The following is a 17,634-nucleotide window of genomic DNA, read 5'->3' on the forward strand; positions in this document are numbered from 1 at the left end:
ATACTTGTTCTTGAAGCTAGAATTGCCGCAAAAGGTTAATGTGACTAGGGTCTGGGAGAATGTGAAAGTAATGAAAATGTTATAAACCTTTTATGAACATTCATGACTAAGCTTAAGGTTTTTTGATAGTACCTGCAGCACATCCCTTTCTGATTTAGGCAAGAGTACAAGGTAGATGTTGATCTATGTATTGTCTTAGTAATCAGAGACAGGTTATTCATGTTAAGTATAAACATTCTAGAGAGAATGATTCTGCATTTTTTTAAGTAAACAAAGATATTGGAACATGCATATTCTACCTAACAGAGTATGATAGCATTAGTAATGAAGAGTAACTTTGTGTTTAAGTTAACATGTTCTTGTTGCTTACCTCTGCTAATCAGAAGCTGGCCCTAATATAAAGCAATTGTTTAGTACTGTGTTTTAATAGCATGGCCCAACGGCTTAAATGAAACAAATGTGGGACGTTGACCCAGTAATCTTCTGTAGCCATGTGCTGAGGGTTGACTCACCTARTGGGAAACGGAGGCTGTCCACAATCTATCTCATAAATCTCACTAAAAGCTTTGATATGGGTGCTGTCTGTCCTGACCTGTCTGATAAGCTTACATTAGTGTAGTTTGCTACAAGTGAAACAGAGTTACAGCTGACAAATATTTATGATGAAGATTGCTTTAATATTTTCTTGGTACATATGTATAATATGGTGGCTCATTTAGCAAAGCAGCTGTTGCTTGCTTTGGGAATGATAAGTAATATGTTAAAGATGGTAGTACTAGCTTCTTTCCTGACTTAAAAAAAAAAAATCGACTTCCTTAATAGAGTAATAACTCAACTGGCTTCAACTTTTTCATAAAACTGAGTCTACCAAAGAGTAGTCTTTTCTTAATTATGCTCAACCATATGAATTTGCTATGCTGTTCAGTGATAACTAAAGCTTGTTTTTAATGTGAAGTTTTATTGCATAAGTTTGTCTGAAGCTTGACCCAGGTATTTGGATTACTATGACTCTAACTCAAGTTAGAACCTCAGTTTAAGAGCGTGTACTAACAGTTTGAATCAGTCTGGTATAGAGGATCATAGTTTTGAATTGTTCAACTTTCTAAAACTTAAATAAGAGTGTAAAATCTATTTTGATGCAAGTTTGCTATTAAGGGTGATGAATAAGGAAGGAAGGGTCGGCATGTACTTAGAGTACAGTGTTTGTAACAGTTCTGTCGCTTTTTCAGCTTGCCTAAAGTTGTTAAAAGACGTGTGAATGCTCTCAAGAATCTTCAGGTTCAATGTGCACAGATAGAAGCAAAGTTCTATGAGGAAGTTCATGAGCTGGAAAGAAAGTATGCTGCTCTCTATCAGCCCTTGTTTGACAAGGTATTTTAATACTAATCTGATTTGTACTTAAAAGCTTTAGCTTAGATGAAATCCTAAAACACAATGGAATATGAATTGAATGCTTACGCATGTTCTGAATTACTTTGGTTTCATACGTGCCCATTCAACTGAACTGACATCAATTTACCATCTGTGTAAATATCAACTAAGATTAAGGGGGAGAGAGGTTCAGCCTGTTCCATGGTTACTGAAATCACTTCAATATACTAGGCTTCATCCTGTCAGTTGGGCATGTCTGAAGATGCAGTAAGCTTTTTAGAGTTTTGGTGCTTACTGTAGAGTGTGGAAAAATGGTAACTGCTGAGTCTGAAAGGCAATAATAAAAAGTTTTGATAAGTTCTTAATACTATAATTGTGTGAATTTAGGGTTAGAAATTATTGGATAGGGCATTGGTGATTGCAATGACTGGGAAATGTGAAAGAATTTCTCATTTAATCTTCTAGAGAAGCGAAATCATTAATGCGATTTATGAGCCTACAGAGGAAGAATGTGAATGGAAAGCAGATGCTGAAGAAGAGATTTCAGTGAGTATCATAATCGGATCATATCAATAGCTCCATCCTTAGCATGAACCAAGATTCAATACAGTAAAATAAAACACAAAAATTGAATCTTCATAGTTTTTCGTTGATGCCTGAAAGCATGCACATGAAACTTAGTCCATGTTAGTATCAATAAAATAAAAAGTGTTAACCAAACTTGGTGGGGCACTCTTAAAATCTAGAAAAAATAACATTTTTATTCTAACAAGGAGGAAATGAAAGAGAAAGCCAAGCTTGAAGAGGAAAAAAAAGATGAAGAAAAAGAAGACCCTAAAGGAATTCCTGAATTTTGGCTGACAGTATTTAAGAACGTTGACTTGCTCAGTGATATGGTTCAGGTAGGTGGTGACCTAGGCTCATGTGAGATTACTTTAGTACCTAATTCAAGTGTGTTTTCCAAGGGAAGAGTAGGGAACAGTACATTACTTGACTGACATGTCTGATGGAGAGTRAAAATGAAATTGAGTACTCAGATGTCATCTCTGATACTGTATTCAACTGAGAGCACACTGCAATACTTTACTATGTTATTTGTTGAACTTGTCGTTCTACCTTCATTAATATACTTTTTGTTTGTATAGGAATCTGTATGAGAGTATATCAGCTATAGCTAAAAATGATTTCATGTTTGCATAAGATTTAGGCTTTACTACAGTGGAAATTCCACACAGTTCCTGTTGTTGCCATCTGCTGGTCATGTTCATGAAAGTGTTTCAGTGCTGTAACAAGGTCTTGTCAAATATAAAGCTCATTCTGTATATGGCTTTTTAAGTCAAGGACTTTAAACCTGTGTACAATTAAATACATTTCATGGAAATTGAATAAACATTTTTTTTTTCCACAGGAACATGATGAACCTATCCTGAAACACTTAAAAGATATAAAAGTGAAGTTTTCGGAAGTTGGACAGCCTATGGTTAGTGTAACATATTAAACAAACTTGGCGCTATGTGATCCTCAGACTTTTATTTGGGTATCTTTAGTGGGGTCTGTGATAAGTAGTTGTCTTCTGGCAATGTTGAGGAATATGCAGCTTCTTGTCTTCTGAAAGAAGCCAAGAGCCAAGAACTTCTCTTACAGTCCTCTCTGAATGAATTTATTTAACCTTCAAATTCTGATGAGTGAGGAATTTGATGTTAACGTCTGACCATTTGGTACATTTGTTATAATTGGGATTGCTTGCCAGAAACTAAATAGCTTGCGAAGTTTTAGTATTTTAGGTTTATAAGTTATCTCTGTACTGTAGGACCAGGAAAGCTGCTCATCAGGAGATCTTTTGTTGTCATTGCAAGCAGCGTATTGAAGTAATAAGCACAAGATCACATAGGAAACAAACATTTTAAGGTTTATTGTACAAATTGGGCAGCAAATTCTAGAGTAAGTCATGTATGTGCATCTTATCTGTATTGATAGAGATGAATGTTCTGTTGCATCTGTTTTTTGCATTTGGGTGTTAAGTATGTGTTGCTAAATTGCTAAAGATTCTCTCATGCAATTATCTTTAAGAGTTTCACGCTAGAATTTCACTTTGAACCGAATGACTACTTTACAAATGAAGTGTTGACAAAGACGTATAGAATGAGGTCAGAGCCAGATGATTCTGATCCCTTCTCCTTTGATGGACCAGAAATCATGGGTTGTACAGGGTAAGTGTTAGKTTTTTTTTTTAAGAGTGTATAAATATTTTCTTTTAGTACTTCCTGAACATTAGCATTATCGGAGTACAGGCTTTTCTATCATCTTGTGAAGGTACTGGAAAAGATACTGTTTAGAAACTTGTAAGCAGGTTGGTTAAGTTGACATTTTCGATAACTCTGTTAAAAGCTTCAATCTTGTTTCAAGATAGTATGAAGTTGCATTTGGGACTCTTTTCCTCCTYGTCTCCATGTACTGTTATGTTCAGAATTACTTTTACATTGGGCAAGAAACACTTCTGAAATCACTATGAAATTAAACTGTAAGCTGGATAGCCTCTCTTTCTGTAGACCTTAATGGCTTTTTCCTGATTTTTTGATTGCTCTTTGAATCCATTTGTATTTCTGATGTTTGCAACACTTTGGGCAGTCGATTCCAGTTTTACTTTTGTATCACAGTTGTCCAGTTTGTTTCATAAAACTTGAATGTTAATTCATTGCCTTTCAGTTAATCTGAGAAATAGTGAATAGCTATCGCCTATCTACTCCAGGTTTCTTATGATTTTAAAGATCCATCACATTCCCTTTTCAGTGATGTCTTCCATTCTGGATTAGCTGTTATTGCACAGATTATATATTTGTTTTCTGTGCATGTCCTTCCCATTGTGAAGAGAAAGAGGAGAGAAAACAGTTCAACATAATCAGCATATGAGTCCACCAGGGCTTYAGTGTCATGATCTGTTATGTTCCTTTTATTTAACTTTCTGGCTGTTATTGAACAGATGGTTTCTGTGAAACCAACCAGAATGGTGCCAGTATCTRTTCTGAGTGGTAACAACCTGTCACTGTGTAATCAGGGTTGTTCTGTCCTATGTATTACTATGCACTTTTATTTGTGTCTTAACTAAGACAGCCTTTTCTTACCAAAACAATGTATAGTTCTCTTGAGTCTTCAGGAACATGTCTGAGAGACTTCTGCAAATACAGACAATCTTACTGATGTGACTTCTTTGTTCACATGCCCCTTGAATTCTTTGAAAGTCAGACTAGTCTGGGGCATGATTTTCTTCCACAGTATAGGGAAAAAAATCTGCACACCGTTTGATACATTATTTGAAGGCCTTATTACTATACAGTGATGAATGTTATCAACTCTAGCATATTACTAGCAAAACCAAATAGATCAAATACGACAATATTTTATAAAGCAAAACTCATAAAAATGGAGCTATAGTTATCYTTGAACTCACTATAGTTTTAAAGTGAAATCTAACGCATAGGTAGCACTAAAAATGGTGTGACACCATTCTTTGATTTGGAACTGAGTAGAACTTGATAGCAGATGAAAATTGGTATTTCTGATGAAGAGTGGGAAAGGAAAAACTTCTGCATGAAAAAAATTTCATCCCCCAAATTAACTTACTACTTTCATTCRAAGTATAAACTAATGACAGCATGGCAGTGATTAGATGTTATACTGTAGTATTTTATATTCACTATATCCCTTACAATTGTGATAGTTTCAGTAAGTTGTAGCAGGTGGAATTGTATTAGCTTACAGCTGTCTGTCTTTTTCTCCTTCTGCAGTTGCCAAATAGACTGGAAAAAAGGAAAGAATGTTACTTTAAAAACCATTAAGAAGAAACAGAAACACAAGGGTCGTGGCACGGTTAGAACGGTGACAAAAACTGTTTCCAATGACTCTTTCTTCAACTTCTTTAGTCCCCCTGAAGGTAAACTTGAGTATACCTTAGTCTGTGTAAACTGACTTTGTGTGGTATGTATTTTACTGACTTTTTTTTTTTTCTCCCTACAGTTCCTGAAAGTGGAGACTTGGTAAGTTGACTTACTTGCGGGGGAGACCACCAGTAGCAGAATGCATGCCTTTGTATTCAAAGTGTTTACACTGACATTATTTAGGAATTTGTTAGACAGCTTCAGCTTTAACTGTTTCTGTATTTAACTGGCAATATTGATATGGTAAATAGTATGTATTTGTCTCTTTTTCCTTATTAGAAGGAATACTTGTTGAGCTGGATAGTGGAGTTCAGCCTAGTAAACTTAAAAGCTTATACTTTCTGCAAGTTAGCTTGTGAATTGCTAACTTTTGAACAAATGCAGTGATCTTTGTTATTAGGCTTTGCTTTAATTGGTGGTATTCTTAAAGTCTTTCCCTTGAACGTTGATTAGATGTAGTTAATTGCTACATGTATGTGACCTGTATTTTTTGCTGTTAAATATTTTCTCAGCTATTAAAACCCTTGGAGAAAGTGGTAGAACAAGTGTAGAAGTCTCCAAGAGCCCACTCTTGTCTTAAATGTGCTTGGTCTCCTAATAGAAAAGCCSATGACAATAAGCTATGGTGTTTTAATTTATTTTATTTTTTGGTAAGGAGAAAAACTACAGAAAATACTTAACAGTGCCAAATTATTCCTCTTGTATCAAGAGGCTGACTAGAGCCTCCAGAACCAGGCTTTAGACCTCCAGTTGGTGCAAACTCTGATATTCATGAAAGACACCCAAAGTTGTATGTTCATGATGTTAAAAATGTCAAACCTTTTGACTAGAAGATCACTTCTCAGGTGGGAGCCAGCAGAATGCTTACTATGTAGAAGAACGAACTGTACAGAAGAAGTAAAAACCTGGGATTAGAACAGAGCAGATGTGAAAGGGCCTCAGTTGATTAAGGGAGTCATAAAGGAGATGCACTCTAGGAGTTAAAAGTAATTAGTAAAATTCTTAATTAAAAAGGTTCATCTGTGAGATGTTCGGTTCTTAACAATATAATAAATTCTACRTGTGAACCGAAGACCTGTGGGAGGTAGGGGAGGTGTTTACTGAGCTATTTTTCTACTTAAATTTCATTCTTCTATTGTCCCCCAACTTATTTTTAAGAGTCCAGAACTTTGTATAATTAAACTTACCAAAGAAACAAACCTAAGCACTGCATAATGAGTGAAAAGAAAGTGCAGAACTTGATCTCACATTAATTCTATAAAGCAAGCCCCAAATGGTGGGAGAAAGTTAGTGCACTGGATTTGTGTATACCTGACCACTTCAAAGTCTGAACAACTTGTTTGTAACAAAGATAGTTAACTGCTTATGTTTAGGAAGTAATGTTGTTTTATGCAGGATGATGATGCTGAGGCAATCCTGGCTGCAGACTTTGAAATAGGTCACTTCTTACGTGAACGTATAGTCCCCCGATCAGTATTGTACTTCACAGGAGAAGCTATTGAAGATGACGATGATGATGTAAGTAATGTTCTTTGAAAGTGAAAAAAAACTTTTGAATAATGCTACTTAAAGAATTTTTTGCAACTTCTGATTTTTATAACGTTAGTATTCTTAGAATGATATATATTAGCATTAGTTTCAGCTGAGCTTCCTAGAGGGTTAAATAGGAAGCAGCACACAATTAATACCTGTTTTAAGTAAGACTTCAGAGATYTGTGGCAAAAGTTGTTATAAAAGTGAACACTTAGCTAAATGCTTTTAGAGTATRTCTGAGTAGAGGTTTTGTATAAGACATGAACAAGAAGTGGTAACAGTTGTGTTGAGTTGGCTAAGGTAAGTCCAGCCTTGAGCTAAATTTTTAGGATGTGTAATGGTAAAGTTTAGTCCCCAGCTTTGGCTGGGAGCAGGCAAGTGACTGAAAGACTGCTTTATATTTCGAAACACCCTACTGGACAGAAGTGCTGTCAGCACCTAGTCTCTTTCAGTGTTCTATGCAAGGAACTTTTAAGATAGGCAGCTTTCTGTGCTAAAGTGTTATATATAAGGGATTGAACATTTTTCATGCTAATGCACAAAACATTAAGTCTGTCAGATTTATAAACTTTTAAAGTACAGTGCAACGTGGGTGGTTCCTGGTGTCAACTTCAGTCATCCAAAATAAACTGATGTGTAAAATGAGTGCATTTATAACACCATTAAAATTATTTTTTTTTCCTTCCTAGTATGATGAAGAAGGAGAGGAGGCTGATGATGAGGTGAGCTGAAAAAATAGGCTTGATTAAGTAGTTTCCCTTCTGTAATGTGTTGTCCAGACCAAGAATTCCTTCAGTGCTTGAATCCTCTGGGCACTTACGTTAAGTGGTACTTATTAACRGTAAGACCACTGAATTTTTCAAAAAAACAAAAAACCAAAAACAAACCACCACAAAAAGTTATTTTATAAATTTAGTTGCAGTTGATGACGAAAGATGATTCATTTTGTAGGGGGGAAAACTAATACAATATGCATAACTCGAAGTGAAAAATTAATATATTTAAGTAAAATTTAGTATTAAAAATATCCTTTAAAATTACTCTGGAAGCAGAGTATGGATAAGCTTAAGTGTAAATAACTGGTTTCTTTCAGGAGGGGGAAGAAGAAGCAGATGAAGAAAATGATCCAGATTATGACCCCAAAGTAAGCAATTACAAAGAATTTAAGCGTGCATGTGTATATACACTCTTAAAATATTCATGTATRCTATATCTTGATTTTTAGTTTAAATACTTAAAACACTATATGGTCTATGGGATGAGTATGCTTTGGCTAAGGTTGTTTCAGTCCTCCTTCTGACAGTCTAAGATAAGCAAGGCAACTTTGAAGCTCTTCTAGTAAGAAACATAGAAGTAATTTGTGGCTTGTGGCATTGGAATTAGCCTTGGTTTTCTATAAATTAGTCCTGCAGCAAGCTGCTGCTTTTAGTTTGGTGCGAGTGTTTTGTTGTGCTTGAACATACAAAGAACTGTTCGAGTAATCTGTTTTCAGACTGGGAACTTATCACAAGCTAAATACTGACTTTACTACTCTGGAAATCTGCACTGAATGGATGCTTTTTTACAGGGGAGATAATGGCAAGCCTGATATTTCTTGAAGTAGCAGAAGTCAAGGTTTGGGAATGTAGCTATAACCAACTAGTATGTGAGCAGCCAAGAGAAATTGGCAACCTAGCTTTGTATTTCATGGGCTAGGCAAATGGCTAATCAAGCTCAGTTGCAGTTTGCTGGAAAAGTGATTGAGCCACTAAATTAATGGCTTTTTCCCTAAGGAAAGGTGTGCCTGACCACTTAGAAACATCTGATGCTGCTGAGKGAAAGCTGTCGTTCAAATACGCTTGTTAACTCAAATGAGGATGCAGTATATTTGTCAGGAGAAATAGTATGAGCTACAATCAAAGTACTACTGAAAGAGTTGCATAATTCTAGGATTGTACCTATAAAGATGCAGAAGTGTTAATTGAAATATGCAACCTGTTAGTGACATTTCATCTGGTGTACTGTCCAAACTGGTTCCTATTGTTCAAGAAGTCTTTTAGAATCAAAATGAAACAGCTGCTAGGTGCGCTTATTTCTGTCACTTCAGTAGTTCATCTTACAAAAGGTGTAAGGTGTTCCTCCTCTCGCCTCACCCCAGGCTTGATAGAACTGTAAAAGGGCAAGATACTGCTCTTGATCAGAACTGCCAAAGGACTAAGGAGAAACATTAATGGTGCTATAGAGTGTTGACATAGAATAAAATGCAAGCCAGTCACAGGCTGAAAGTTGGGAGTAAGTTTGACAAAGCACTGAGATCCTAGAATAGCTATTCAGACAATGTAGTGGAGTAAACCTATCTGAAGATCAAGTTTGGGAATGAAAACTTGCAACTGAACTTTATCCTGGGAAGCATTTTCCTTAAATTTCCACATTGCTGTGAAATATTGCTAGTTGTCTATCTCAGTATAGCAGAGAAGTCTTCCACTTGGGAATTTTATAGCAACTGGAATTTCTCAAAGATGTGTCCAGAGTGATAACAAAGTACCGGGATTTGGTGTTTCATCGTACAGCTATACGGTGGGTTCTGAAGTAAGACCATGCCATTGATACCAACCCAGGGAAGTCTCTTTTGGTTCGAGTTGTGCAGAAGGCCTTGATGCTGCTTTAAAGACAGCATGATCAGTTTAAGGGAGGAGATTCAAAAAACTTAAATACTGGAACTTGAAAAAATATGTTTAGCAATTTTGATAGCTATTTAAAAACACTGATACCTCTACACTGATATTTCTTTTTTCTTAACAGAAGGATCAAAACCCAGCAGAATGCAAGCAGCAGTGAAGCAGTGTGTATGTGGCCTTGAGGATTACCTGCACTGTAATAGCCTAAACACAACTATTAGTTACTTACAGCCTTATGTTTTGTATCTCGGTAGAATTAAGTAACCAATTTGTTAAAAATGAAATCAAACACATAAGAACCAGTTTAAAATGTAGGTGCAATCTACCTAGCATTTTAACAGTATAATTTTCAGCCAATATGTAGAATGCAGTAAATCCCCTRAAGCATGAATGTTAATTCATTGCTACATAGTTTGGTTCTTGTGACGTCTTTGTCATGTAGCTATTAGACTGCAGCTGTGAAGATTATCAGAACTGTTAACTGAGACCAATATTTGTTTAGAGAAAATCCTCTCCTGAYGAACCAACCAAAGTATTTTCAGCCCAGTAGTCTTGAACGGGTTTAAGTCTGCTTGCACTAGCTGTGCCTTCATTACTTTGTTATAGAAATGGCAGTGACTTGTACTAACTAGGAGATGATGATGCATTTTGAATTTGACTACTTGAGAAGACTAGTATAATTTGTTTAATTTCCAATGAGACCACATTAAACATTCATAACTGYCAGCTTGTTTATGCTATGGGTTTTGTATTTTATGTGACATAGTGATCTACAAAGGAAACCTAGTCATCATATTAAGGTTATTGTTTACCACTGGGGTGTGAATAAAACCTAGTATTTTCAGAAGTTAGTCTTGTTTTATTATGATGTGTGTATCTGCATGTGTAAACTATTAAGGCATCTCTTTCATGCTGCAGTTCACTTTTTACTRGAAACAAAAGTCAAAAGTTACTGAAAAGTAAATTATATAGCATTTTGAGAGCAAACAGCTTAATTGCTTGGAAAGTTTGGTCTGTGCTTTCCTTCGCAATGTGATAGTTGTGAGCCTAAGCTGCATATTTTAGTAATTAGACAACACTGACATTTTGAGAAGGCAAATTTTTAGAAGTGGGCCTAGATCTGATAAAGGACTTTGGTATTGCCATGCCAGACTCAAAGGCATTTGATTGTTCATATGGAATCTGGAGCCAAGAGAGGTGCCTTGGATTTCCAGTCTGTGTGATCAGAGCTAGGATGTCCAGAACAACCTGCCCTGTAGCCTAARGGATGGCTAGGACACTTAGCTGCATTCTAGTTTGTTTTCTCAGTGCATCAAGGATCTGAAGAGGAGGAACCAAAACCCAAGGAATTTCTTCCTTCTCCCCAAATGTTTTGCTTGCTAAGCCATGCTCATGTGATTCATGCTTTTTGTTTTGGATGTTCATTGTCAGCTTAAACATAAGGGCTAGAAGGTCTGTCTTATACTAACCTTGGCTCTAGCCTAGTAGTGGAGACAGTCTTTTTTGAGATGTGGATATGAATGCACTCAGCTTGAGGAGACTGAATTGACATCTTCTGTTCGTTTCACATGATCAGTCAACTGCTGCTGTACTATGTGCAGCCTTATCCTTTATAACTGTAGAAGTGCTGATTTTAAACAAGTACCCAGTTAACATTTTGAGGGGTGGGAAGACCCTCATGGTGCAGCAAAGAAACATGCAGCTAGCTGTGGATCTGTTTCTGCACTAGCTACTCTTTTCCTTGCCACTGATGCACTATCAGGTATAGCCATAAAGGATTAAAGTATTAAAAAGATGCCCATAAAGGGTAAAGAGGAGGCAAGGGTCTTGTGAAGATGAGGCCAGGGGAAGTCTCTCCAGCATGTCTCTTGCTTGGAGGGCAGATGGTACAGAATGAAGCTTATGCTAAATGCCTTCCCTGAATCCCTAGTCCTTTTAAGAAGGAAGTCTATTGGGCTCTGAGTTAACTGACTTTTATTATTCCTCAGAGGCTTGAATGCCACACTGCTTAATTTCAGAATTCTTGTCAAACTTGATTCATCTCTCTAGTTACGGATTTAGAAGAAGGAGCTCTTGTTACCTATAGCTGTATATAAAACAGTTCTTTTGAAGCTGTGCTCTGTTTTTTAGGTAACCTATAGATCACAGCATAGAAAAATATGCCAGAAGAAAATTAAATCACTGTGTCACTTTATAGCTGTGTGTAAATTCGATGTGGTTCTGTTCTTGTGATGACACTAATCCTGACAGGACATGCTTAGCCTTTGAGATGCTGTCCCTGTCAGGTGTTTGTGTATCATTTGGTCTTTTCTCTCAAGATTTTTCTCAACATTTCCCAGGATTAGGTTTGAGCCAAGCACTGATGGTTTAAACTTGAACTTCAGGGCAGAGAGACCAAACTTATAATATGTTACGGACTTGAGGCCAAAAACATGGAGTTTTTCGGGTCATACCTTTTGACATGAAAAGTATCCAAAGTCCTTACTTGGATCTAGCMTGTTCTTGCTAATAAAAGAGAAAGCACTGTCAAAAGTTGTCCAAGGAATTTCAGAATTCATTTGTCCTGTCATATGAAGTCTGACTTGTGCTTAAACTGCTTTCTCATATAATAACTTCCTACCATTCAATGTAATATAGTATTTGAAGAGGGGAGTTGATAGATGTCAAAGCTTACCTGCAGCCTGCAAGATCCAGAGCCATGAAAGCATATCTGCCTACAGATTTTGGTATACATCTATCTAGATCAAGTTGCCAGTACTAAATCAGCTGTTCTTGTGCCCTCCAGACTGCAGCAAAAGGAAGGGTAAAATCATACAAACTGAGATGCCAATTCTTACGGCATTGGTTAAATAAAAAATGTTTTGGTGCTTAGCATAGTTCTGAGATCTCAGACTGTCTTGTTTAGTAATTCTGAAAGGCAGTATGTAGCAGGAATATTAAACTKTCAACATTGATTGGAGTATTGTGACTCATTCTTCTCACTTTTCTTGAATTTATGCCAACTATAGATAAATTGTTCATTTAGTATTTGAGAAGTCACCTTGTTAACAACTTAAGGCTAGGAAAATGTCACTGAAGAAAAAACAGGACTTCTTGTCAGTTCATTGTCTGCAATATCTTCTGCAATATCATATGGAAATTAAACTGAGCAAATGTGTTGTTCTGTCTAGTTTTGGTTGCTGAATTGAAGGGAATGGCCTTAGGGGGAGAAAATGGTGGTTGCTGATGAAAGAACTAGGAGAATTACCTGAGACTTGGAATGAGGGAAGGGCAGACATCTTATGCTCGATAGAGAGCGGTGCTGCTTGGTATTTCTGAACTTCCAGCAAATGTAGATTACAATAGATGACATTAGCACTAAATGGTTTCCTTGTTTTGTATAGCTTTAATAATGTAAAACATTGTTTTAAAACAATATCCTGAAATAAAATTGACCAGATTTAAGCTTAGCATTCTTAAGACTTAGTTTCTGGAGAAGAGGGATATCAGGTACAATTAAAGTGTTATCTTGGGTTAGTTAAACACTTCACATATCAATGCTTGTTATGAAGCTAATTAGTTATAGAAGACATTGATAAGCATGGATCCTCAGAACTGGTGTTTCCAAAGCTAGATAGCATTTATAACTTTTACATGTTTTTGTTTGTTAAATAAGAAACAACAACAGAATGTAGAAACTGCTCAGGAATTGAATGTGCTCATCTTTGCCTTCAAGCTGCTACTTACACTRCCCCATGTTTTAAGGCTCACTGTTGTAGATCAGATTCAGAAACTGATAGAAAATTTCAGTTAATCAATTTGTATGCATCTACCAGAGACCTCTAGTTCCCAAAGGTCTCTGCCCAAAGGTGTCTGTGCAGCAGTGTTCTTTGCCTTGCCTTGTGTTGTGTTGGGGAAGAGGCAGTATGCTGTAGCATTCTCACTGGCATAAGGAACCAAAATGCTGAACTTCTCAGGAAAAGGACAGTGATAACGAGGGCATTCCTATATAATGGCTCCTGTTGGCCTGCTGTGCTGGACCTGGAGCTGTGCAGGAAGTTTGCRTAGGTGGACTCAGCTCTCCAGCACTTCCCCTTTCATTCTGTGTTAACCTAGCCTTTCCTAATCAGAGAGGAGCTCTGGGCAAGATGTCTTGTGTAGGCTGGAGAAGTCCTTGCTTATCCCACCTTGAGTTTCACTTCCTTGTAGCTGCCCAGTTCTAATTGAGATGTGCTGGTTCCCTGCAAGTTTTCAAGCAGATGTCAAGGTAACTTCTTAATTCCAGCACTACCTAAAGTGAAGGTAAATCCATCTACTGGAAATGGTAAGTCTCATTTTTGTACGCTCTCTCAAATAAAGAGGAGTTGGCAGTTTTGTCCGCATGGCGTGTTGGACAAAGCTTCTCTTTCATCACTTTCAAATCCTCCTGTGGATCTCTGCTTGGAGGTAGTCTTCCACATGTGGCTGGCACCTCTCAGCTCTTGTAGGAAAACTAGAACAAGTAGACTAGATGGAGAATACCAAGCAAAAGATAACCTGTTCAAAATTCAGATCTGCATGGTATGTGCTAAAAAGAGGTGCGCGAGGATCGTGTGTGGCAGAAGTTCGTTGCCTTGGCTTTGTGAGTGTCTAAAGGGTGCTGAGTTGGCATTAGTAGTTGCTTCTATAGCTGCAGAGGTGGCTTAGCTCCTGAATGTAGCTACTGTTGAGCTGTGCTTTCATGCACTCAAGTGAATGTTGCAGGTATCCTCCTGGTGTTAATACTCATCTTGGAGGTGATGAAGAGGAGTTAGTGTGTTCTAAATTCACACCTGCTTTACTGAGTACTAGCTGATCGAATCTGAGAAACGTCAGATCCTTCAAACTGTTTTACAGGTTGACTTCGTTCTACAGTGGGCTCCCAAATAGTTTTTCATATTTTTGGAAAACAGCAATCTACAAAGTACTTTTTTGCTGTGGGAGGAGGAAACCTGGAGCAGCTACAATGCCAGTGTTGTGTGCATGGCGCACAGTTTCTTAATTTGGTRCTGGAGTGAGTCATGGGGAATCCTAGGGCTTGGACAGAATGGTTGATAGTTATGGGAAGTCTTTTTGCTTTTTGCATGAATGATTTACTGTGGGGTGTGTACAGGTATCAATGAGAATTTATTTAGAGGAAAAGTTTCTCCTCCAAATTATGTTCTGTGCTTCAGTCTGTGATCACCAGTGAGTTCCAYTGAAATTATTGGGAAGTGGTAAAGGTCTAGCAAACACCTGAGAAGTAACCACATGTTGTTTARTTGCTTTAATTGCATATGCAACACTGCCAATATGTACTTCTCAACCCTTGACTGTTTTTCTTGTCTCTTTCTTGGCATGGCTTTACCTTTTCTCAAGCAATGACCAACTCATATTTCYTTTAGGTTTCCCTCTTAACCCTTTTCTGTTTTAGCCACTTATTTCCCAGTAATGAAGAGATCACGCTGAGATCACTCAGTAGAACTAGCACCCCGTTGAAACTAATAGCTGATGGTCTGCCTCAAGCTGGGGGTTTATTACTGAAAACAGTATGAGAACATGAGTTTTGTTTGTTTGTTTGTTTGTTTTTTGTCTTTAGTGGTGGCCTCCCGAAACTGCTTCACTTGCCCAAAGGTTTAAAAAGTACACTTTAATTACTCTCACTTCAATTACCCTTTAATCAAGGTTACACATACAAAACTTCAACTGCTTGAACCTTTATGTTAGGGAGCTTGGGATACAGCAAACCACTATACCCTAAAATGAAACATTCCTGTCACCAGTATTATATACCAGTGAGCATGTAAAACAAAAGGAAAAAATCAGTAAGAAACGAATGTGACTATTAAACTTGCTGTCAAGGATCAGATTCAGTGTTCTTTCAAATTGTAGTGTTCATGTGTGACAGTAGGTGGCATCTGCATGTCGGCTATTGCAATAGAGTTTTAGCAAAGAACAGATGCAAGATGTGCATATTCAGTGAGACAGCTACAGGTAGCAGGTACAGAACTTAATAAAAATGTAGTGGTTTAAAAACATACTTGAAAAAAAACCTTAGTAGAATCCCACTGGGACATTAAACATGCTATGTGTGTTAAATGTGTTTTTTTCTAAAATACTAATTTAAGGAACAGTAACACTTTAGGAAGTTTATTTCTAACTTCTGACTAGGAAAATGAAGTTTGTCACCCTTTGGAGGTAAATTCAGCATAATAGCAGTGTGGTGCAAGTATCTTGTTCTTTTACCATATACCTCTGTCAGTATTTCATGTTACCCTGGTCTCATAAGTTTTGACTGATCTGGTGATTTTGTTCAAATGTAGCAATTTTAAATGGTTGTTAATGCTTGCTTACAGAACACAGATTTAAATGGATGTTTTGCATGCTTATTTCTGATCATGTGCTGAGGTGAATTTCACTAGGAATAAACAGTTGAGTCTCCTTCTCCTTCAGCAGAGTATGTCCATCAGTGTTTAGAGCTGGGTTAGAAAGCTGGTATTCAATGCTTCCTGTAGTGCAACTGAGAACTTTATACCTGGCAAGGCCTAAGCAGAATGAACTTACTCCAGTTCCTCTACATATTTGATGAAAGTTTTTGGCCTTCCATGCTGTTCTTGTTTTTCTGTTGATTAATTACAAATTGCTGTCAGCGCTGAGAATAAGCAAAAAAGCACACATTAACACATTATCTAATATATTTTTAAYGTCCCTAAATGTTAGCACAGTGTTGTGCAAAGCAGTTTTTGAATGCTTGCTGCAGAATGTGTAAGATGACTCTTAAGTCTAACACCAGTTTACATACTACTGTTAGTGTGTGTATTTTGAAGGAAATGGCTATCCATTTACAGCAATGGAATAGCAACCAAAAATGTGCAAGTGAATTGTTAGAAAGTTGATCTGTGGGTTTAGTTCAATRTTCTGTACCTTATGTAAATTTGGTATTTTAATTTATACCAAGTTGTTATAACAATATATAAGTATATATTTTTATAGCAAGTTAAAATGTATATTTTAAATACATACTACTTGTTGTGGTTTGACAATTCCAAAATTAAGTCTGTGTTCATATGACACATTTATTTAATCAGGGGTCAAGAAATACATTCAAAATGCATCATGTGAGAAGTTAGGAAATTCGCTTAATCCGTTCAAGCCATGTGTGAGGCTGCTTGAATATATTTGGGCAGCTGAAGATGCAGGTATTTGCACTAGGGACCTGGATTCAAATTGGAATGAACTGTGGTTGAAACGATAGYGAATGGTATTCGGATCTTTCTAATACTAATCCTCTAAAATAAGCATAAGATTATTGTTAAAATGAACTATATSTTTAAGTTCTAAGGAGAAGAGACTATTCTTTAGACAAATGGACTTTTAAGATACTAATACCCCTCTTAGTTCAGTTTGTGGCTAGTAAGTTGCCTTTGCTGATTTGAATGTCTTCCAGTTATGTTAAACAGTTAATGAAAAAATGATTTGCCTTTACCTTAATTGTTTACCTCTCAATTTATCAATGTTATTTTTGAGTTTTAAGGGGAAAAGATTATTTTTAAAATAATACATGAGGAAATGTTTTAGTGTTATCTAATGGGCTCCATTTAAACAGTCATCAGTGGTGGAGAGGTTTTTCCTAGTTTGTTCCTGATGACCTATGCTATAGCATATCCTGCTTCCTAGCTGCCAAGACTGTCGTCAGGGGCTGTTTTTTGTGGGTTGTTTTTTTATAGCCACCTTAAATATGTGCTTAAAGTAGTGCTCAAACATAATGTGAAAATTCCAGCACTTGGTTTACGTTGACATTGTCAGCCAAATTTAGCTCTGTTGGCTTTTGATTTAGATCTAATACATCAAAGGATTTTAAAACAAATAGCTTTAATACAACCTTAGGCTACTTTTCTACTCGAATTCAAAGAACCTAACCCAAAAGGTGACTAACCTGGGGGGGGGAGGAAATGCAAACCATAAACTAATGTGTGGCAACAGGGCAGATTAATTAGAGAAGTGGTTCTAGCTGTTTGTCTGTTTGGATTTTTCCAGCGCTAAAATTTCCAGGTAATGAGCTCCCCCAGGGTTTCCTTTGGGAAGTGAGCTGCATGCTCGCTTTCCTTAGACCTTGCTCATTGTGCGGGGAAGAGTAAAGGGAAGGAGAGAAAAAAAAAAAA

At 36.9% G+C, this 17,634-nt stretch overlaps 1 protein-coding gene across 2 annotated transcripts in view; it reads left to right on the top strand.

The window, feature by feature from the left end:
* NAP1L1 (nucleosome assembly protein 1 like 1) overlaps positions 1 to 12,455 on the top strand; it is a 32,581-nt gene extending 20,126 nt beyond the window's left edge. The window contains exons 5-15 of one of the 2 annotated variants that reach the window (XM_085320534.1): positions 1,230 to 1,371; positions 1,837 to 1,917; positions 2,145 to 2,273; positions 2,780 to 2,851; positions 3,442 to 3,581; positions 5,157 to 5,302; positions 5,386 to 5,405; positions 6,702 to 6,824; positions 7,529 to 7,561; positions 7,933 to 7,983; positions 9,621 to 12,455. In XM_085320534.1, the coding sequence (XP_085176660.1) occupies positions 1,230 to 1,371; positions 1,837 to 1,917; positions 2,145 to 2,273; positions 2,780 to 2,851; positions 3,442 to 3,581; positions 5,157 to 5,302; positions 5,386 to 5,405; positions 6,702 to 6,824; positions 7,529 to 7,561; positions 7,933 to 7,983; positions 9,621 to 9,656 (973 nt within the window). In that variant the 3' untranslated portion in view covers positions 9,657 to 12,455. The remainder of the gene's footprint in view (positions 1 to 1,229; positions 1,372 to 1,836; positions 1,918 to 2,144; positions 2,274 to 2,779; positions 2,852 to 3,441; positions 3,582 to 5,156; positions 5,303 to 5,385; positions 5,406 to 6,701; positions 6,825 to 7,528; positions 7,562 to 7,932; positions 7,984 to 9,620) is intronic. The other variant, XM_085320535.1, reaches the window with a different exon arrangement.
* Positions 12,456 to 17,634: the final 5,179 nt, after the last annotated feature.

Source organism: Rhea americana, unplaced genomic scaffold (genome assembly GCF_003343005.1).
Source record: "Rhea americana isolate MKP2758 unplaced genomic scaffold, rheAme1 scaffold_64, whole genome shotgun sequence".
Classification (NCBI taxonomy): Eukaryota; Metazoa; Chordata; class Aves; order Rheiformes; family Rheidae; genus Rhea; species Rhea americana.